General features: G+C 47.4%; 1 protein-coding gene across 4 annotated transcripts in view; it reads left to right on the top strand.

Annotated features, from left to right (window-relative positions):
- The window catches only part of MGRN1 (mahogunin ring finger 1), a 58,243-nt gene that overhangs the window by 19,610 nt on the left and 16,122 nt on the right, over nt 1–22,511 (top strand). For all 4 annotated transcript variants that reach the window (XM_063344016.1, XM_063344014.1, XM_063344015.1 and 1 more), the window contains exons 5-8: nt 9,490–9,607; nt 14,134–14,200; nt 17,679–17,731; nt 20,913–20,960. In XM_063344016.1, the coding sequence (XP_063200086.1) occupies nt 9,490–9,607; nt 14,134–14,200; nt 17,679–17,731; nt 20,913–20,960 (286 nt within the window). The remainder of the gene's footprint in view (nt 1–9,489; nt 9,608–14,133; nt 14,201–17,678; nt 17,732–20,912; nt 20,961–22,511) is intronic.

Consider the following 22,511-nt stretch of genomic DNA (forward strand, 5'->3'; position numbering starts at 1 on the left):
AAGAACATGTTTTACTGAAATTTAGTGTCACACGCTAAGCCAGTGACTGTCACCAGTGCTGTTGTCTGTTCTTTAAAGCTTATGCAGCAAACATGAACTACCTAATTGCTTTATAAATTTAATTTGAACAATTCCCAGGTAGGGTTTCTGAAAGTTAACACAACTGTCCACTTCAAAGAAATTGTTTGTTTTTTCAAATATGAATTTTTTTAATCCACCCTGTCCATGGTTCACTGAGAGACGGATCTCTGTTCAGATGGCGGAGGAGAAGCCTTTGTTCATGAACCCTACCTGCCTCTGCACGAAACCAGGATCATTAGTCAGCACTCATTACCTCGCTAACGAAACGTAGCTGACGATACTGTGCTGCCCTGCTAGGGTGGCAGCAGTCCCCAGTGCACTGAAACCTTTACGTCAAAAGTCAAAGCACTTGGATTCAGCTCTTGCTTCCACTGCTGGCCTTTTATTTAATAAATCATACTTTAATTTCCCCGTAGTGTAGGAGTGATGAACTGTCTGTCTCTGCTCTGGAGTTCTCGGACAATAAATAAGTAAGGGCGAGGGGGGGCCCTGCACCAGAAGCCAGGGACCCTTTTGGAAGGCATGATCCTGATTTCATGCAGATGCGGAGGTAATAAGGGCTGGGGGAAGTGAGATACAAATATAGACTTTATAAGCTGCTTTAATTCAACCCAGGCTATTTTTCCATGTGGAAGTGGCTCATGAAGCACGTCTTGGGGCTAGTGCAGCTGCCCGAAGTAGGCATCTCTGCTTCTCTGGATTTGCTGGCTGCTAGTAAAAACCTTTTGAAGCTCTGATTTCAGCTTTGCAAAGCAATTCTGAAAGGGCAGTGCTATAATTACTTTGATTTATTCTTTTCAAATTCTAGTGGAAAAAAAAAAAATCTGGGCTGCATTCTTAGAGCTCTAAGTGGAGTGAGTGCATTTTTAGTGCACTAATAGGAATGCAGCTTCCCCCTGCCTGGGCTGGTAGTTTTTCCTTTTTCTCAATTTCTTTTGGTGTTAACAAACAGCTACATTCAAGGAACAAGCATGTGCAAATGAATTAAAAACTTTTTCGATTGCAGTGTCCAGTACTTGATTGGGAAGAAGACGCTCTTTAAAACAAAACACTTTTTTTTTTCCACTCTCCTAAATTGATGCTAAATCCTAAAATGGGAGAAACTTTCTGGACCCATGTCAAAACCAGAAATTTTCTCCCAGTCCCCAGCCTGCAGCATGGCTCCTTAGAAGCGCTAAACAAGTTATTCTTGCTGCTCTGCTGAAACAACCACTGATCCTGATAGTATCAGCGCTCCTGCTCCTGTGAAACTCCTGCTAGGAACATTGTAATGTTCAGACAGTTTGGGGGGAGAGGAGGGAGGGGAGGGAAGGTGGCTCTCCCTGAGCAGAGGCATTGCTTATTGAGGAGCCTCTGCTCATCTGAGAGCCAGAAGGCTCTGCGTGCCATGGCCCTGCCTTCAGGATTAGCTGGTCTCCGTGGCCAAAGGGAAAGCCTTTCTCTCTGCAAGCCAGGAAGCTTCCTCCTGGAGTTGTTTGGGCTCCGTTTAAAAGCTGGTGGCTTTATCAGTATGTGCTGCCTGTCCTAACCTGTCTCAAAGCAGCGTTCAGCAGACTTTCCCAGGTAATGGTGCTGGGAGATATGCTCAGCTATTCCATTTCCCAGCCAAGATCTTGTGAACATGTAGCTCCTAACTGCTGCCTGCCTCTTGCCCTGAACTGTTGAACTCTCAGTTTCATGGGGAGCTGCATTGTCACCACTGTGGGACCGCAGCTGACCAGTAAAGTCTGGAGAAGGCGAATGTGTGGCTGGTGGTGATTGTAGAGGTGTCTTCTCCTCTGCAGCCCCACTCCCACGGGAAGGTACCCAGCATGTTCTGGTGCTACAGCAGATATCTGTAGAAGCCTCTTGGGTAAAACAGGGATTAGTTTAAATCTAGAGGGGACAGCTGGTCTCGCCTTTTGAATATCTTTTGCTTGGATACTTTGTGGTGAGCCTAAAGACTCTGTAGAGTAAAACACATTAGTTCTCAGAGGATCGGCTTGTGCATTACCCCAAGGGTAACAGAGGTAACCAGGTCTTCTGGTGTCCAGAGTCTCTTTAATGGCATGGAATTAGTGACCTGCCTCTGAACAGCTCAAGACCCCCAGTATTCTCAGTTTTATTTATTTTTCTGGATGTGTCCATTTTCTTTGGTTTTGGAAATTGGCAAACTGTTCTGCTGTGCTTCTCTTTTCCTGTGACAGTCCCTGTGGTGAGCTTTAGCACAGTGTCTTCCCCGAGGATCCGCTCCCATCTTTGATTAGCGGTGGGTGTGCTCTTGGGGAGCTGGTCTGTGATCTGGCTGGCTTGAAGAGAGTGATTTTTCTCTGTTTGTCCTTTCCTTTGGCTTCAGTTTTTCAGCAGCTGGGCGGAAAGCAGGGAAGGCCCTGGTTGGGGAAACCATCATAACAGCTTGACTGCTCACCCGTGAGGACAAGCCTTGTCTTGCTCAGTGTCACTGAGGCACAGCAGTACCTGTCAGCTTCAAAAATGTCCTACAAACAAAGAGAAATTTGCTGTCGGAATCTGTGATCCTAACTGGGTTTTAAGACTAACTGTGCCTGCGGTGGAGGCAATCGGCACCTGCAGCAAGGAAGGGTTCAGCCATCTTGGCCAAAAGGCAAAGCGTGACCAGAATGGGCCCAATCTAAATGGCGTCAAAATCTCTGCCTTAGCACATAGGAGGCCACAAGCATGCAGGCATGCGAAATATATGTCGACTACTCTCTAGTGATTGCCCATAAGCATGTAATTTCCCCCCAGATAAACGAGTGTGCTCTGCGGTGCATTTCCATTGCAGGGCTGGCAGTATTCCGCAGCAGCTCCTACAGACTAGTTGAAGGATTCCCAATTTGTAACCTGCCTTCTCCTGCAGTAACTGGTCCGTGTGTTCGTACCCTTAGATGCCTTTTGTTTAGGAGAGGGGTATGTGTTTTGGAGCAGGCTGCAGAGATGTTCGTAGTCTCTTTTTGTGTGTGCTCTGTGAACGCGTCCCTTCCTTCTCTGGCAAAAGCCTTGATGTGCACACTACGAGCCTGTTCCTGGGAGGGCCCCTGGGACTTTTCCAGCTGTAGGTATCCTGCTGACTAGCAGGACGGATTGTGTAGTTAAAACATGACAGCAGCGGTTGTTTCCTCAGGGGAAGAAGTCAAACCAGCCCTGTAGCTGGAAGCACTTAAAACAGGCAGCTCTAAAGACATGAGCAATCCAGGCAGATCAGGAGCTGATGATAAATATGACATGAGAGGATTGAGTTTTGCAGCCCGTTCTAATGAAAAAGATCTTTCTCTTTGGACAGAAAAGGTTCTCTTCCATATCCTAGTAATGTTGCCAGGCTCTGTTTTCTCATTATAAAGAGAAAACACAATGAAAATAGGTCAGTCTAGCTCTGCAATCCTTGCCCTTTTTCAGGGCTGTGCTGTTTGTGTTGCTGATGCACAAATGGCTGTACTGGATATTTATTTAAAAAAAAAAAAAAAATCTCATTTCCGTGTTTGTTTTGCAATGCCTGCTACACTCATCGCAAACATCCTACTGCAGTCCTTTAAGCTGACGGTGGACTTGACACTGCAGTGATTATATATTCTGTCTGCATGTGGAAGTTTGAATAGTTGGTTCACAAAATGAAATCCGACTGACATGGGTAGCTCAGCGCATGGCTGTTTTCACTAAAGCTTGCGTAGGAGAGACACTCGGATATTCCTTTGGTTTTTTAATAGCCTCTGTCTATTCAGGGCCTTTGAAAGGTGCTCTTGCTGCTTTTGGCTGTGGACTGTGGTGATTAATATGAATTCTTTGTGCAGAGAGATTTCTTCTGTGTGAAGAAATCAGAGGCGAGTGCTGTTTTTTCGCGAGGCGGAAGCCTTTACAGCCGAAGCCTGCTTTGATCCAGGCAGACACCAGTCCCCAAGGGAACGCTGTAGTGCGCAAAGTTCGCAGGCTGGAGGGCTAAATTCTATAGATTTCACTGAGCAGACAAACCCGATGTCTTTAATAAGAGTTCTGGCCTTTGTGCCTCTCTGTGTAGCTGTTGTGTAAGCCGCCAGCTTTGAAGCCTGGTCGGAGTCAGGAGCGCGGTGCTCTCGCCGGTGAGTTCAGCAGCTGAAGGCAGACCTCTGCAGGTGCTTGGAGTGGGATATGGGCAGCAGGGTTTCGGCTGCGTGGTAAGGTGTTTGTTTCCTCCTGGCCTAGCGTGGAAACTCAGTCCTGGGAGGAAGCAGGAGGGGAGGAGAAGACCGACGGGAACTGCAACTTAGTGCCCAATTAACCTCCAAACTCTGTGTGGGAGCCTCTCTGGGCTGGATCTTGCCGAACTCTGACTGAGACCCAGGGCTATGGCCACCCACCTTCTCTTTTGGTAGTGTTTCTTTTATCAATAAAAATCACTTTGAGTGGAGACACTTGTTCAACTTCCCTCTTCCCCGAAAGCTGACCTGTGGGATCCTGGCTCAAAAGGAAAGGGGTGAGAGACGGGGGGCCACTGTGCTTGCTCCATGTCACCTCCTGGTTCCTTTAAACACCAGCAGAACATGACTGTCTCCCTCCTCATCACCTGTAAGAGGACATGGAGCCTGCCAGGCAGTCACAGCCTACAGCAGTGGAAGAATTGGTTCCTGAGTAACCTCTAAAGCTCTCGTGTAACTCTGCTTTCAGTAACTCTGCCTTGTCCTTGGTTCACTGCAAATTGCCATGCAACATGCGTAGCTGTTACTAAAGAAAGAGGACTCTTATTTTGTCCACAGGCTCTTCAAAGCGCGGACTGTCTCTCAGCTGTTACTAGCCAAAAACAGTACCTTGGGGCAACATCGCTACGTGCATCCTGCTTTTCTCTGAGGAATAGGTCTGGGCAGTGCTGTGCATAACTCAGGCAAGCTGGCTAGGATCCTCGCTTGGTGCTTCTCAATGAGGGGTCCCAGCGTGCTTATGGGAACAGGAACCGTCTTTTGACTGTCCGAGGCAGCCCCGGTGCCAGGTGGAGCTGAATGTGAGGAGCACAGCAGTGAAGAAGTCTGCACCAGTTGGGACCGGTGCCCTGCTGAGAACTTCTCCAGGCGCTGATCAGGGATGAGTGAGCGGGGGAAACCCCTGCACAAATTTGTGTTGTATCTCCAATGAGCGTGTAGCAACAGAAATTTAATTCTGCTTAGCCAGAGGTTCCCCAAAGGCTCACACTGGTGCCTTGGGAGTTACTTGAGGTCTGCAGGTGCCCAGTAGCACCTCCAGTCGGGAGCGTGTACAGGGAGAAGCCTGCGTGAGCCACAGGCTGAGTTTCTCCATGGAGGCAGCAAGTGCTACTCAGCTGATGGAGGAGTGAGACTGGGAAATAATTTTAGTTTATTTCCTGTTCTCTCAAAAATCACTGTGGTGTAGTCACAGGGCTTATCATCTGCCGGTTCTCTGATACACAGCTGGCTTTAGGGGGTGGATGGGTTTGACACAGGGGAGGAAGGAGTCAGTGCGGAGTGTAAGCTTCGCTTTGTTGGAGTACAGGTGTGTCAAAGAGCTTAAAGGAGGAGACGGGCTGCATGAATCCTGAGGACAGAGCTGGGGGCTGCTGCCGCAGTGAGCAGTGTGGTACCTGGCGTTGCTGGTGATTCTCATGCTGTCAGAGGTACCTGAGCAAACAAACAGGTTTAAGAAGATGTGATCGGGGATTTCTGTTTGGTTCTGACCTAATAGGACAGACCCCACTTCTCCATTGTCCTGAGCTTCCAGTGATCACAAGGTGGCTGGTTTTGTTAGACCTCCCATCTGGGTGGAGACCTGGCTGGGTGTCATCGGAGAAACAGCAGCCCAAACATTCAGATTTCAGCCTTTACGCAGGGAGAGGCAGCGTGTTGCTTCTCTGCTATCCTTTATTCTTAATACGCGCTCTCTTTTTCTGTAACGCATCTCCACAGCTCTACAGAGCTTCTCCACAATCGTTTGCTGTAAGCCCACAGCAGCACAGGCAGGAAACAGAAGATTGAGAATACAGCAGATGCCAACCAAAAGGGCTGGGGATGGGTAAGGACCATTTAGACACTAATATGCAGGATACTTGCTTTGTAACAGCTTGCCAAGCTGTCCTCCCATGCAGCACGAGGAGCTTGTACTTGTGCAGTGCATCCTGTGCATCACCTTAGAAAGGTGATCGATCTCTGTGACAATCTGGGGTCATCAGTGCTTCCAGGGAATTCACCAGGCTCTTGGCCCACTGGTGCTCAGTAGCCTCGGCGCTGGCTGCTGACTGGAGGTCTCCAGCGTTGTTTGGGTGTTCAGATCCAAGTCTGACCTGCGTTTTGGCATTGGGGGCTAGGCAGTCACACAGTCTGAGGCATAAAGCTCACTTGGTTCACTGGGGGAAGCCTCCTTGATATTTTTGTCATATTCTTCAGCTCAGAAAATCTATGTACCTGGTTTATTTCTTTCCTCAGGGACGGTGAGAGCAGCAAGTCTATGCAAGTATTGTTCTACCCTGTCCTTCTTGGAACAGCGTTACTTGTTTTCCTGTTGTAGGCTGGTTTGGGCTTCTGGTGCTGTAAGTGCAGGTTCTCCGGCCTTCCCGGCACTCACCATCAGCACGTTTACACGCCAGTCCCAGCGCTGCTGTGGTGCGTGTCATCCAGGCAGTCTCTGACCTCCACTCTCTCCTCTGCGCTTTATTTCTAGTAGGTTCCTGACTTGCTGTCACCTTAGATAAGTCACTCTTCCATCCCCTGCTTTCCCAGCTGCAGAGGGAGAATTGTGCCTCTCTGCAGCGCTGGGAAGCTTTGAGAGCGCCACAAAAGGAGCTAGATACAGGCTTGCTCTATTCATTGTGCTTGACAACTCAGTAAATAAAACTTCACTCAATTGCTCGCTCTGTAATTCACACATAAAAGACCTGTCATTCTGATCTCTCCCACACCATGCTTTAAATGCAAAGGATGGAGGGAGACCTTCTAGTAAAGCAGCACAATTTCAGCGCCGTACAGCAAGGTCTTTGAGGGTAAGGTATTGTCATAAATAACATAATGCACCTGCCTTGGCAGGAAGAGTGGAGTGCACATGTTGAACTCTGCCTTCGTCTCGGCCTTCCAAAATTTAACCTGGATCTTGTGACACTTTATAAGCCTTCTGGATCCTCAGAAGGTGCAGGAACTACACTAGCTTTCCAGAGAAAGGCAGCAGTTCATGCCAGTGGGGAGCCTGGTTTCTCCTCCTTGGGTTTGAGAGGAACTAATAAATATTCATCATCTTCTGGTACCCAGGTTCTTATACCTTCAGCTGCAAAATGTATCCTAATCATTGTGCTTTAAGGGTCTGTGTTACGGTGCTGGCTGGCCTGAGCCCTGGAAGGCAGCCCTCTGTTTCTGTGGGCTATTGCACTTTGGCCGCAGATAGCTGCCAGAGCTATAGCTCTGGAGTTTAAAGTTTCCACAGCATCGCTTAAAGCTGAGTTTTAAGTTTCAGGCCTGTCCTCTCTAATCGCCATCCTCCAGCCCAGTCTTCGCAGCTCTGGTGTGATGCTCAGTTCTGCAGTTCTTGATTGACTCTGCCTCTTGGGCTTTTCCCATGGGTTTTTGCTTCATCCGCTCTGCAAGCAAGCTGCCCGGCACTCTGCGCTCCTTGCTTACAAAAACCAGAAGGCATTACCTCAGATGTGGAAAAGCTTTGTATTGCCATCGCCTTCTGATGTGCTGTGTTCCTCCACGAAGTGTAGTTAGGCTGAAGGAACCTGGAGCTTTCCAACCTTTGCTTACGTACCTGGTGATTTGTAAGCTGTGTCTGTGTTTCAGCACAGCTGAATGTCCTCAAAAGTACAGAATCCTATTTTTCAAGCAAGGATTCTCTTTTCTTTGTCTCTGTGCGTGCTCTGTTAACTGCTCTGCTTGACAGTACTGGTTCTGTACTGAGTCGACCACATCAAATGCCTTGATCTCCTCTGGTGTTGTCTCCTTCGCGAGGCTGGTGGTAGTACTGCTTGTGTTACTCTTTGAGACATGGAATCAGCAAAAGCTGAGGAGCTGGTTGTCAGGGGATCCTGTGTGATATCTCAAGTTGAATTAAGGAACAATCAGCCTAGAGCTCCTGGTGCTAATGTGACGTGAGTCCCTGGAAGCCTGTCCCCTGGGCTGGCTGGTGGATCAAGAGCAGCGGCAATCAAGTTTGAACAGTCAACAAGGCTTCGAGCTTGTAGCTGTTCAGGGTGCAGTGGCCAGAGGCCAGTGCTCTTGCAGTCTCACTGTGTGAAGCTCTGCTTAGGAAGTGATGGTTAGTGTGCAGAAGAAAGAACATCCCAGTACTGTAACCAGCTGTTAAAGTCTTTCTTGTAGAGCTGGAGCTAGACCTGTCTCCTTGCTCTGCTGGGGGAGGTTGTTGTTTCTGCAGCATAAGCCTCTTGGGCAAGGGATCTCTCACTTTCTCTCCGGTTTGTCAACATGCCCTGAACACGTGGTTGGTAGCTTGACAACAAAGGCTTTGGTGGTAAAACCAGCTTAGATGTTCCCACCTTGCTTTGCATTTTGCCGCCTCCTCTCCTCTCCTGTGACAGAATTGGCATAGCGAGAGGCTGTGCACATCCAGCTCACAAATCGCCCTCCAGAAAGGGGGAAAAACTTCTCGATCCTGTTTTGCCGCCAAAGCTCACTGTGAATCACACCATCCGTAGTGTTGGTCAGTGGGCGGCGGAACGTCTGTCTTGGGGCAGACACTGCTGGGTGGGCTCTGGATGCAGAAGAGGGTGGATGGTAGCTGTGGTCCCATTCCAGATATGTTCATCCCAGCCTGGCAATGCTGGTGTTTCAGTGCCGGGCCTCAAGAAAGTGGAAGAATTGTCACTCTTCTCTAGGTGGCCAGCGTGGAGGACTGGTTGGTGTCTCTCTGGTGGTGTTGGTAGCTCTGCAACACCTCTGGGGAAGCACATGAGGAATAGAGGAGTGAATTGGAATGGCTCTTGCTTACTGGGATGATGGTGAGCCAAGCAGTGTTTCTCACTGCAGAACTGTCCCACCAAGGCACGGGAGAGCTTTCAGCACCGTGTTGGGTTGTGTGTTGCCACTGTTAGATTGTTGCTCATTCTTCTTGGGTTTCCTGCAGAAAATAAGACTGTGCTGGGCTGAAAGCCAGCGTTGCCTAGGCCCTGGATTTAGTGAGCTAGCCTTTGCCAGGCTGCCGCACCCCACTGTACTCCTCTGACACCCAGTGTTTCCAGGCAGGTCAGTATGGATCCAATCAGACCTTGCCTGTCTGCGCTGCTTTCCCTTCCCTGTGCTCACCTTCTTGCTTTGACCTTTCCCTTCCCTTTTTTGTATCCCCACTGAATGGCTGCCAGCCCCTGCCAGCTCTGCCTCTTAGAGCTGCCACTTGTGATTCCTGAAAAGCGGACAGGCGTGAATGTGTGAGAGCCTAGCATACAGCAATCATTTGTTACACCAAGTTTTCTTTTCCCCCCGCTTTCTTCAGATACAGCACAAAGAATCCCTCTCTGCAGTCGGAGACAGTTCATTACAAGAGAGGGGTAAGCCAGCAATTCTCCCTGCCTTCCTTCAAGATTGATTTCTCAGACTGGAAGGACGATGAGGTAAGTCTCTTCTCAGTGTCCCCTTCTTTCCACAACCCTGTTGTCCTAGAAGCACTGGGCTCCATTTAGTGCCATGAAATTATGGCTGGAAAACACCCTGTCCCAGCTGCCATGGCATGTTTTGTTGGGTGTGAGACGAATAGGGCCCTGGGAGGAGCAGGTACTGTATGGGAACTTGGCAGGTTCATCAGGCAAACAGGGAAGAAACCCAAACCAGCGACTTTGGATATCGCTGATCAGCTGGCATCCCAACATCTGGTGTAGGAGGGAGACTGCAGGGATTGGCACTGGAGCTCTTCCTGGAGGAACCTGCCGCTCCTCAGCCTTCCTCTCCCTGCCAGCCAAAGAGCTTGTGGGAACAGAAGTCTGTCTTCATCTCTCTGTTTTGGTGTTTTCTTCTTTTTTTGTTTTTGGTTTTTTTTTTTTTTTTTTTTTGGCAGGTCATCTAGAACAGTGGTCTCCAAAGTGGGGTGCATGCAAGACAATTAATTGGGGTGCAGGAAGAACTTCAGTAGTACATGTATATGTCTTATAAATAATAAATATACATATATTAGGAGTACATGCTCAAAATTTTTTACTGAGGGGATGAATAGTCAAAATGGTTGGGAGATGACTGCTCTAGAAGAGTCCTGTTCTTCTATTTAAGGGCCACATCCTGCATTCTTAACTAGCAGTTCGGTGTTGTAGCGGGATACTCTTCCTTTTGGGGCAGATTCACACTGGTGCATTAATGCTGAATAAGGGAGTACCTTCTTCCTTGTAGTTTAACGCCTAACTGCAAACAGACAAGGGCTCGGTTTTAATTAAGCTCTGTGGCTATTACTACATAGCAAGATCTGTGGGGTTCCTGTTAATTTTGGTATCTTTGCAAAATTCCAAGCCAGGCAGTAACTCTGTGCTTCTTGGGACGCTGAACTTTGGACCAAGGGCTTCCCCTGCACGTGATGCAGGGCCGGGAGGCCTTGGTCTTTCCCCTGCTCTGTGCAGAGTTGCCGTAAGAGATTTGTGGTGCAGAAGAGTCAGTCTGTAGCTACTGCTAATATATTTGTTCCTGTGGACGCCTCTCCCAGGTCAACACCGGTACAGTGTTCGTTTCCTGACCCCAGCCTGTATAAGAGTATTGTGTATGCGAACCCTGGTAGATAACTCTACCTATTTAAAAGAGGAAAAAAAAAAAGATAACTCTACCTTAAAAAAAAAAAGAAAAGAAATAAGAAAGAAAAAAAAAAGAAAGGAAAAAAGTAATCTTTCATGTATTTTGAAAAGATTGAATAGCTATTGTCTTGAAGTTACAGTTATAACTATAATCAGTCCCGTGCCTTAACAAATGCCATGGCGGTTACCAAGAGCCTGCAGAGTCTGGTCTCCTGATGTCTTGGCTTCTCTGCCAATATATGATTTCACAAGTTCAGCCTACAAAAGCCGGGAAGAGCTGCTTTTCAATCCCTTCTGTCGTCTCAGAGAGCTGGAAAGCAGGAGCTCAGATCCCTTTCTTCTTAAAGAATTCAGAAGCTTAATTTTCGCTTTTGTTCCTGCCAGCAAGGTTTTAACTCGAGTACTAAAGTCATGTCCCTTTGACAGCTGAAAGGGAGAGATGCTGTGGAAAAGTGAGCTTCTGGCTCCCTTTGCTTGGTTCCGCTGCATCCTCTGTCTCTTTTTTCGTTGGTGTTACTGGGAGCTCTGGTTGTGAAGAAAATGTGGAACAAGAACTGTGGTTCAGAAGGGTTTCTTCTCCCTTTTCCGCTCTGTGTACATACCAGTCCTTGTCCACTCAAGTCCAGTAAAATGCAAATGGCAAGGTCTTCTTAACTGGCCACTGAAATGCAGCATTTTTATCTGAGGCAGCTGGCAGAGTGTTATCACTCAGCTCTGTACAATTGCATGCTTCAGATTTTCAGATTGCTTTCCAGTTTTGTTACTGGTGTTGTCCAAAAAACCCAGATTTACTTCATATTTTTGCTCAGTGTAATACTCGCATGTGATGTAGCTCTTGGCTGGCCAACAGAAGGGAAAATAGTGTTATGTTGGGTTGTTATGTGGAAAGCTTTATAAAAGTTTACTTTGTCTTCATAATATACTGGTTTGCTTGCAAGTTATGGTGTACGGCTTGTGTTGAGACAGTTGTTTTCTGGTACCTAAAAATGAATGTGAAATGGACCCTTAAAGAGGCCTTTTGTTTCAGAACGCAACAGTTTATGTCGCAAAGCGACCACAGTTCTATGATGTGACTTTCCCTTCAAATGGACAAATGGTAACTGTTGTCATACAGTAATAAATCAGAGCAGGAAGCAAAGCAAAACCATAAGCTTCTTTCAGCAATTTTAATCAATTGTCCTCGATGAAATTTCCCTCTGTGGCGTGCCATAATGGTTCAAAAATGCAAGCTGGAAAATAGTGGCTCAGTGAGTCTCTTCTGTAACAAATACTGAGAGGTTAAATGAGATTTTTTGTGATTGCTCTGTTACTTTGCTGTTTTGGAAAGAGAAGAGATTCTGGTAGTTTAAAGGAGGAATAAAATGTAAAACCATCCCACAGGGGGTGAAAATCGATATCCCTCAGGTTTGAAGACTGGCTAGGTCAAATCATAAGGTCGTCCAGCACACGCTTTCTGTTTGGAGTCAGGTATGCACGTTTGAATGGGGGTGTGTGTGTGTGCAAAGCTTTACGCAAGAAAGCTCTGCAGAAGCTGAGTGGCCCCAAAGGCATGCAGCCTGCATGAGGAGCACACAGCTACAGACAGAAGAGCAGCAGACGCGCAATTCCTCTCCTGTAGGCCCCCTTCAGGTACTGGAAGGCCGCTATAAGGTCTCCCCGGAGCCTTCTCTTCTCCAGGCTGAACACCCCCAACTCTCTCAGCCTGTCCTCACAGCAGAGGGGCTCCAGCCCTCGCAGCATCTCCGGGGCCTCCCCTGGCCCCGCTCCAACAGCTCCGTGTCCTTCCTGTGCTGAGGACTCCAGAGCTGGACACAGTACTCCGGCCGGGATCTCCCCAGAGCGGAACAGAGGGGCAGAATCCTCCCCCTCGCCCTGCTGGCCACACTGCTGGGGAGGCAGTCCAGGATGGGGGTGGCTTTCTGGGCTGCAAGCGCACGTTGCTGGCTCATGTTGAGCTTCTCATCCACCAACACCCCCAAGTCATCCTTCTCAGGGCTGCTCTCAGTCCATTCTCCGCACAACCTGTATTTGTGCATGGGGTTGCCCCAGCCCACGCGCGGGACCTTGCACTTGGCCTGGTTGAACTTCATGAGGCTTGCACAGGCCCACCTCTCAAGCTTATCCAGGTCCCTGTGGATGGCATCCCTTCCCTCCAGTGTGTCGACCGCCCCACACAGCTTGGTGTCGTCCTACACAGCTTGGTGTCATCAGCAAACTTGCTGAGGGTGCACTCAATCCCATTGTCCTTGTCACCGACAAACATGTCTTTTGAGGGATGTTTTGAGGGACTGGCTGGAGAAAATCACGCTGCAAATGATGCTGGAGCTGTGGGAAAGTGAGGGAAGCCCTGAAGCGCTACTTGAACGGTGCTGCAGTACTTCCAATTGGGTCTCAGTTTTCACTGGAAAACTGAAAACAGACTACCTGGGGCACCATGGTGAAATGACATCTTTTTCTCTCTTGGCAAGAGATGAGACAAAAAAAAAAGCAAGTCAGTAATTAACAGAAAACACCAGAAATCCAGTCTCTGAGCCATTTCCGTTCCTGGCGTAGGACAGTGTTTGTAAGGTTCCATTTTTCTTGTGTTTGTAAGATGACATGGAGCTTTTGAAGTGCTTTAATGAAGTGCAGGGCAAAGGAAGAAATTGAGTCTGTTTTCCTTGCGCTCAAGTGAGATCTTACATTTTTCACCCTTGCCGATTAGAAGGTCAAGGACCTGAATGTCATAGCATGCCAAGAGATGGAAATCAATCCGGTGTTTCCTCAGAGTGTTGCATGAGCTTGAAATTTTACAGATTTTTCTCTTTGTCTTCAAGAACTTCATACAAGAGTCAGGGTTTCTTTTGTGGTGTAGGGAGCACAATGTGTACGGCTGTGCTATAACCAGTATGTCCTACTATACGCAAGCAAATCGTAGAATGAATCATAGAATCATAGAATGGTTTGGGTTGAAAGGGACCTTAAAGATCATCTAGTTCCAACCCTCTTGCTGTGGGCAGGGACATCTTTGGCACTAGATGTATTCTGGGAAACTTGTCCTACTACAGATTGCTCAGGAGACTCTTAGGATACGTGAATTGGTGAGAATTAAATACCATCTAAAATTCAAATGGAGATCCTTTGCTTTGCTAGCCATGGCTGGTGTTTAGTGCCACGTCAATGTATATATGTTGTGGTTATTCTCGTTGACTCCCTTTCAAAGTTGGTGCCTGAATTTTAAATCCTCCTGCTCTGTCGTGTCCATTTAAGACCAGGGCCCCATTCGAACCAAGGGGCCTTCATTCCTCTGACGTTAATGCTATCCCACGTGTTGTCTTCAGGCAAGCTTGGTGTGAATTGTCTAACCTCGTCTCCTTTCTTTCCTTCAGCTGAACTTTGACTTGGATCGTGGTGTGTTCCCTGTGGTCATCCGAGCGGTGGTGGATGAAGGGGACGGTAAGCATGGTGGTGTGCTCACAGAATCACAGAATGTGTTGGGTTGGAAGTGACCTCTAAAGGCCATCTAGTCGAACCCCCCTGCAGTGAGCAGGGACATCTTCAACTAGATCAGGTTGCTCAGAGCCTCATCAAGCCTGGCCTTGAATGTCTCCAGGGATGGGGCCTCCACCACCTCTCTGGGCAACCTGTTCCAGTGCCTCACCACCCTCATCGTAATGAACTTCTTCCTAATGTCTAATCTCAACCTGCCCTGCTCTAGTTTAAAACCATTGCCCCTTGTCCTATTGCTACAGGCCCTTGCAAACAGCCCCTCCCCAGCTTTCTTGTAGGCCCCCTTCAGGTACTGAAAGGCCGCTATAAGGTCTCCCTGGAGCCTTCTCTTCTCCAGGCTGAACACCCCCAGCTCTCTCAGCCTGTCCTCACAGGAGAGGTGCTCCAGTCCTTTGATCATCTTTGTGGCCCTCCTCTGGACCCGCTCCAACAGGTCCCTTGGTCTTGGTCTTCTTCTAGCTCTCTTTGAGGTTAGGTGACTCCTTCAGGGCAGGCCTCCTCCTGCATGGGTGAAAATATTTTACTTGTAGCAAAAGCCTGGGGAGCCTTTCCAGAATAAAACTATTTCAGGAGTTCACCTTACCTTCCCTGTATTAAAAAGGCCCAGATAACCACGGATTCTTACATAAAAACATGCTTTTAAAAATAGCCTCCATTTTTTACAGGAAAAACGGGCAGATATTTAGTGTTGGAATAGTGCTTAGGAGAGCTCCTGGCTCTGCCACAAATGCCAGGCATAAATTGGAGCAAATTGCTTCCTTTCTCTTTGGGTTGTGCATTTGCAGTTTTTAAGGCAAGGAGACCGCTGGTCTTTTCCCCCTCTTTGAGGGATAAGTTGTCTTCCTAAAAACTATAGCTAAGTGTAGGGTGGGCCTTCCCCTAGGAATGGTCAGAGAAAAAGAAATGGCTTTAAAATGCTCAGGCCACTGTTTAACCAAATACAGCTTCATTCAGCAATTTAAAATTGTGCTTTTTCAGAAGGGTGCTGAATGGTTATAACAAAAGAGCTTAACCTTCGATGAGAAATAATATTGCTGATTCTTTTTAAAGCACGTTGCCATTTTGCAGAGGGAAAATCCAGTAAATGGTTTGTTACTCACCTTGCACAGTGTTTTCCGTAGGGGGTGTGTGCTTTTGGGCTCCGTGTGTTTGCGCTCGTTCTGGGTGTTAGCGATAAAAAGGACACAAGGAAGTCACGTTTTCTCTAAAGTTGGGGGCTCTTGTGGTCAGCAGGATGGATCCACATTTCACTTCTGCATTTTGTAACGTTTTGTACAAAAATTTAAGAATAATTAGAAAGGAAAAAAATCCATTGTTGATTGCATTGTGTAGTGCAGTCACTTGCTCGGTTTCTTATGTTGTAGATGTGAAAACGCCCAGAAACTCATTGCATTATTTTACAGTCCTCTGAGCAGAGTGAAACAGAACTGGATGAACTAATTTAAAGTGTGACTAACAAAGCACAGTGCAACGTAAAGGAAATTGCTTCTGAAATGCACCTATTTTTAGTGATTTCAGGCACTGTTAGTTAAATTGACATATATGTATATTTCTTGACCATAAATATAAACCACCTTCCTCTGTTTATGGAGCTTTTGGCAAGGTATTTGTACTTTCTAGTGTTGGGCATGCCTAGAAGGACCAGAAATAGAACAGAAGGCAGGATGGGAAGCATACATTTATGCACATACCATGCCCACTCCTAGCCAATAGTGTACTGTCATCTATTTTAATAACCTGGAAAGGCAATTGCTTTTAAATCCTCTCCTGGAAAGAATATCAGCACAAAAATATGCAACACTTGAGCAAGATTTGAGGAAATTGTTGTGTATTTTGGTTCTTTTTTAACGGATGGGACTGGAAGCGTGCTGGCCTTGTGTGTTTGGAGCACCTGGAAAATTACGTCTGGTCTGTAACTGCTTGTGTTAAATCAAATTGAATGGCAAATTAAAATAGCAGTCAGCAAGATGTTGGTTTGGACTGAATTCTGCCAGGAGATGTTTGCATGCCGTGAAGAATGTGAGCCTGCAACGTTATCCCTCTCCCGTTCCTGCCAACGGGATTACTCTTGGGGAAAGGTACAGAAACTCCTTGGGGAGGAAAGGTGCCGCACAGAATGGGTCACACCGCTCCAGTCGCACGTGCTGTTTCAACACCACGAAGGATACGAAGGGAAGCGATGCCTGTTATCTCTTAGCTGTTCAAACTGCAGGGAGGGACCTGGATTTCATTTTTGGAATGAGCTAGAACAGCCTTGCTCTTGGCTGCCAGCGAAGGGAGCGAGCAGATGAATTCCCAGTTTTAGCCCTCTTTCCTGCATGCTGTTATGTTCCTGATTGCACCCAAATTGCCATGGTCAATCACAGTCACCCCACAAATCTGCAGGCATGGACTCTTTTCTCCCACATACTGCTGTTTCCAAACATGACCTCTGTGCCGTAGTCTGGTGAATGGTTCCTCTTGTTGTCTCTGCTGTTCTGGGTGCCCAAAGGAAGCTCTTGAGCTCCTCTCCCTTTTAGACAACAGAGGAGTTGCTTCCTTCAGCTGAGAGTAGTGTCTGCCAGCTCTTCTGCACGTGCTGAGTGCAGCCTGTGTACTCGTCGGTCCAGGCAGGGCAAGGTGGTTACGGGCCTTCCCTTCCTTTGGTGACTCCTCCATGACCTCCATCTCCCATTTCCATATGATGAGTCTGAACATAATTAAGCAAAAGCATCCGAGCAGTTGGAGTTCAGCAGAACCTTAAGAGTCTTGAGCCAGGGAGACTGGGATTATCTCAGCTTCCTCTATTCTGTGTTTTTATTTGCTGAGGGAACCATGAGTGAAGTACAGAAACCTCTGACAGCCCCTTCTCAATGCTGTTCAATTAAGAGGGAAGCCTCAAGTTTGTAAGAGGGAAGACATGATCTTTGTCATTGGTGAAAAAAAATCAGAGAGCTGCACAGAGATGTTTCACTGTCCAAAAATGGTAGGAGAAATAAATGTTTTATAAGCATGTAGGATTAGAGTGAAATAGAGTGATAAGTACCAGAGCTGGAAGGGCTGCCAAGTGATGTTAAACCAGATGGATTTATTCATCTCTGTGATAAACTCAGGTAATTAAAAACAGGAATTTGAGGGGAGAGTGAAATCGTGCTGAGCTCTTTGTTTTACTCTCCATTTCCAACCTCTGGAAACAAAGTGGGGTAGTTTGGAGCACCCAAGGTAACAAAGCGATGTCTGTGTAGGGCCCACCACAGAGCCCAGCAGGAGTGTGAGAGGAACCAACCTGATGACAAGATAAGAAAAGTTTCAAATTGCAAGAGGAGATGGAAATAGAACAGGTAGCTGTTTAGAAATTGTAAATGGACTAAAATTCAGCTCAGGGTAGTTTTAAGCTTGTGCTGCTTTCAGGCTTTAACCAGGACTGCTCTTTCTCTTTTTGCAGTGGTGGTTGAGGTGACGGGTCATGCCCATGTTCTTCTCGCTGCGTTTGAAAAGGTAAATGAGTTCTTTTTTTCCCCTCTGTCCCCGTCCTTGTATATGTAAACATTTACATGGGTCATTAGTTTGTATTTATATACCACTTAGCACAATGGAGCCCTGGCCGGTGACTGGGGTTCCTGACTGCTGTTGTAGTACAAATAATTGCTTGCAGCAGCTCCTGTGTAGCCCGTAATTATCATTTGTACCTGAGACGGTCACTCAGCTAATTGTAGCCGGTGTTTCCTGTGTGTGGGGAGAGGGCAGGTGATGTTTGAGGGTGGAAGGTGTTGACCATGGCTGCGGCCATGCAGTTTTCCAGGGCCTCGTGATCTCTTTGCAGAACTGGATCTGCTGTGTCCAGACCCTGTTCCACCTTAGTTTACACGTAGGACCAAGCCCTTTTAAAGAATTAGGATACATCCTGCATAAAGACTTTGAGCTCCACTGCTTTTCGGTGGCATGTTTGATGTAGTTGACCACTACCTACATGGTAAGATGCAGCCAAGCTGTATGCACAAGCCTTGATAATAAAATCTCTTCCCATGATAACTGGACTCTGAAAATAGTTGCAAGATCCGTTACTGTAGCGCATTTTGTCTGGTTGTGGTAATACCATAGACACGTATCCTGGGCAAATGATATTTGTTCTGCCATGCTAAGGTGAGGCAAGAGATGCTGGAGCAGAGCTGGGCATTTAGAGGGGAGCAGCATTAGAAATTAGCTGCAATGTTAGAAATTCCCTACTTCCAGGCTGGCACGTGTCTGACTTCTGTTTCTCAATCTGCTTGCTTCCTGCTGCATCCCTGAGCAAGTTGCCAGGTCTTATTCTGTTCCTCCTAGGTGCATAATGCGGATGGTGACACACTGAGTCAGAGAGCACGGGAAGCACAGTCAGTCCTAAGGAAGCCCTGTGGCTGGAAGATGCTCTACGTGTTCTAGGTTGCTTTTTTGTTGGACTTAGTACATGAAGAAAATGAGTTTTCCTGTGGTAGAAAGGCTGCTCTGAGCACTGTCTCTACACCTGGCAATTAGAGATCTGTCAGAAATGCAGTGGGCAGCTGCAGCACCCCTGGGACTAGGGCAGGGATGTTATTCTTCTGATTTCCTTCTCCAGCTGATCTGGAAAACCAAAATACACTGGAATCCCTCAGTCGTTGTTCAGCAGTGCCTGGCAGAGGACAGTGTGGGCAGTGGGTCCTTGGGGAAGGCTGTCGTGTTTGGAGCCCATCTGTCATCTTGGTGGGAAAGTACTGTAGGTGGAGACCCCCCAGCCTTGTGAAATTATTGTTCAGCCACTTCCGAGGAGAGAAAAATAGATGAGACCACCACCTTTCTGCGTGTTACAGCCTGATTTTGAAGCATTCTATGCATGTTTGCGTTCCTCATCTGTGACATTTGCCTGTGCTCTGCTGGCTACTGCCTTCATAGCTTTTTGGTTGTAGCTAGGTTCAGGTTAGGCTTTGGATCTTGATGATGTGAGGATGATTTTTACTTACAAAGGTGTGTATCTAGTTGCTATTTTCCAATTATCCAAACATAGTGCTGTTGCAGTAAGCCCAGCCTCTGTGGTCAGGTCACTTGGACCTGGATTTGTCACAGCTTCCCGTTCTAGCATCCCGTGGCCAGCACATGATAATAGCATCTTATAGAAAGTAGGAAAATTCACATGTATTGGGAATGTATTAGCATGAGGGCAGAAGTGAAGGTCTGGAAAATTTCTGCGTCATGAGATTTGAAAGCGTCTTGAACTGCTGCAGCTTTGGAAGCAGGATTTCAAGGATTAAAGGTAAATTCCACCTTCTGTGCAGAACCTCTGAGCTCTCTGGATGCACAAAGGTGATGGCAAAAGCCCTCGTAATGTTTAGGGAGCTGAACAAGATATGCAGCAAAACTGGGAACCAACTAAAGCTGCTCAGGCCATTCCATCAATGCTGGATTATGTCCTGTGTCCAGGTCTGAGCTCAAGGATTCAAAGTGCTTCCCTTCTTTTTCTAGTCTTTGTTGTGAGAGAGAGATGCTGTCTGGTGGGGCCACTTCTTACTTCTAATCTTCCACTGAATGCTTAAAATGAGATCAAAATCTTTCTTTTAATGAAAAGTCACAGGGCAAAGTGCTTGTTGAGTTCTTTTTCCTCCCTTATATAATATATTCCCCATCCTTAGAATAACTGCAGCTTTTGAAGTGTAGGTCCATAAATCCGGAGGAGTTCCTTGCTAATAAGCAGTGCTGCCGATCACCAGGGCATGCTCAGAGGGCAGACAGACCAGTGGCCTTCATAGCTTGCTATTTATATATATCTTTACGATCAGAATAGTAACTTTGATGCTGTGTGTAGTCTGGCCTTGCAGCTCTTCCAAAGGCAGAAACTTGGCACTTTGTGTTTGCCTGGAAAACAGGACTGGTTTGTCTTTTGGTGCAATGTTGTTGTCCCTTCCTTCGGAAACTGCTTCAGCAAACAGATGTGCATCTGCAGCTGTTCACAGTGGCGGGGCCATGATTCCCCCTAAGTCTCCCTTCGTGCTCTCTAGACTATGGCAGGAGAGTTATTTTTTTCGGTTTAGTTGACCCTCATGGGTGATGGAGAAAATGGAAATAGCACGTTATTCCTGTCACCTGACACCAGGTATGTACAGAATTGTTCCAGCTGTACCTGCTGCCGCTGAGCAAATGAAAGGCTCCAGGCGGTCACCGCAGCTCTGAAGATGGCAATGTGGAGCACGTGTGACTTGTTTCTGACTCCATCCAGTGGACAAGCCTTGCTCGCAGCCTCACGCCAGCCCCCTGCTCTCTCGGGGCCCTGGCCTCACGAGTGGCTCTGTAACTGGATGTTATTTAGGGTGTTAACGAATATCCCCTGCCCTGGCTGGACTTGCTGAAGACGTGTTTGCACCCAGTTGGACTGCTTGCAGCCTGAGAGCATCCAGTGTGCCAGTGGATTTTTGTGTATGCTCTGACCCAATTCAGCCAGGTTTAACTTGAGCCAAGTTCAACTAACTCTGCACTGGAGCAGACAAGGAGCACTCCAGTACCCTGTCCCATTAACTCTGCTGGGAATGATCGTCATTCAGGCTGTCCTGGTTATACATGGACCACCCTCCCCTTAGCTAGCAGGCACCAACTCTGATCGTGACTCTGTCTTGCTCTCAATTTGTACAGTTCAGCTATTTAATGCATTTTCTTTTTTTTTTCCTGCTAGCACGTTGATGGCAGTTTTTCTGTGAAGCCATTAAAACAGAAGCAGATCGTAAGTACTTTTTTCCTCTCTACTGCTTGATTAAAGACATGTCCCACAGGTGCCCGGCTATACCCAGTGGGAAGCTTCAGTGTTAGTTCACTGAGAGCCTGAGATCTCACCTCGCTGGCTCAAATATCACAAGCAAAGGCAAGCAAGCTGCTGGCAGCCCTTAACCTTGGGCCAGATGTGTGTTGGGGGAACCAATACGTCAGCGTGGAACTGACAGAGCCGTGGTGCATGGTCTCTTAGTGCTCCTCAGGGAGGCAGGCATTATTTACAGATCCAATCTTCCCTACACGTTCCTGCTTTGCTGGCATTTGGTGCTTGAATACAAAACTGGCAAAGCATAGTACTGATGCTTCCATGTCTGTACAGGTGTAAGTAAATTAGATTTGCATAAGTGAGGTTAAGCGCTGTATGCGTTAAGTAGTGTGAAGCGTATCTGTTCATTGACACTGCCCGATCTCCTTAGGTTCTGTGTTTTGCAGTGTTGAATGGTGTCTTTGCAGGCTCCCAGTGTCCTACCTGGAGGCTGAAACTGTTGGCTTTCCCCACGGGTGTGTGTTAAGATATTAAGGGATCTTAGGCATGTCTTCTCGCTGCACAAGCTTCCTTGTTGTGCCCAAGGTATCTTCGGAGCAGTCTCAGGGACTGAGAACTTCTGGCTCATCTCACCTGTCCCCTGCGAGTATCCTGGTACTTGAGCAGTCACAGACATAGTCTTGCTTTGAAGCTATTATTTACGTACCGGACTGAACACATTATGAGGGGAAGGGAAGAAGGGAGACTGGTAAACATGGAAACATCAGGGATCTGAAGACCTTTTTTAGCCCATCCCGGTGTGGTGTGATGCGCAGAACCTGTGTAGCGCCTTATCAAGATCGAAATTGCATCCAGTCTTTCACAGAGAGAAATATATAAGCAACTGCAAACTAAGATTGCCAAGAATTTCAGCTTCTGAAAGGAAATCTGGTAGTAGTCCTGCTGCAAGGAGCAGCTTGAAGTGTCATGGGGAAAGAGATGAGATTTTAGTGGTCGATCCCTTCGCCTTCAGATGCATGCTGTGTTTCTGCTTTAAATGTGTTTGACTTCAGCTGCTCGCGGTTGATGGCTTGTGTTTTCTGATCTGAATTAAAAAGCCTTTTACTCCCAAGAAGATGCCTTGATTAGACACTTTTTGCTCTAAGATGTTCCTTCCAGTCCCCAGGTCAGAAAAGAGCCACTAAACCAGTACCAGTTAATCATATATCAAAATCGCGTTTGGTAATTTGCTGTCTGCCTCACCAGCGCTGTGCAGAGACTTACAGCCTGTCCTTCTGACTTGCTCGTGCCCACTGGCAGCAATACCAGCCCTCGCTGCCAGAGCTTTGTCCCAGTGCTAGTGGTGAGTTACTCGCCGCTCCAGCCTGACGTCTGTTCCGAGTCCTGTGTGTCCCAGACTGACCTGCGCTCCCCTCCCTTCCTTGGTGCTTAACTTGGCTGTGTTGCAGCGTGATCTCCTGGCTAGTCGATCGATCTGGATCCCACAAGTATTTTTAATAGAGACAGACAGAGACTGTT

Source organism: Chroicocephalus ridibundus, chromosome 8, assembly GCF_963924245.1.
Source record: "Chroicocephalus ridibundus chromosome 8, bChrRid1.1, whole genome shotgun sequence".
Lineage (NCBI taxonomy): Eukaryota > Metazoa > Chordata > Aves > Charadriiformes > Laridae > Chroicocephalus > Chroicocephalus ridibundus.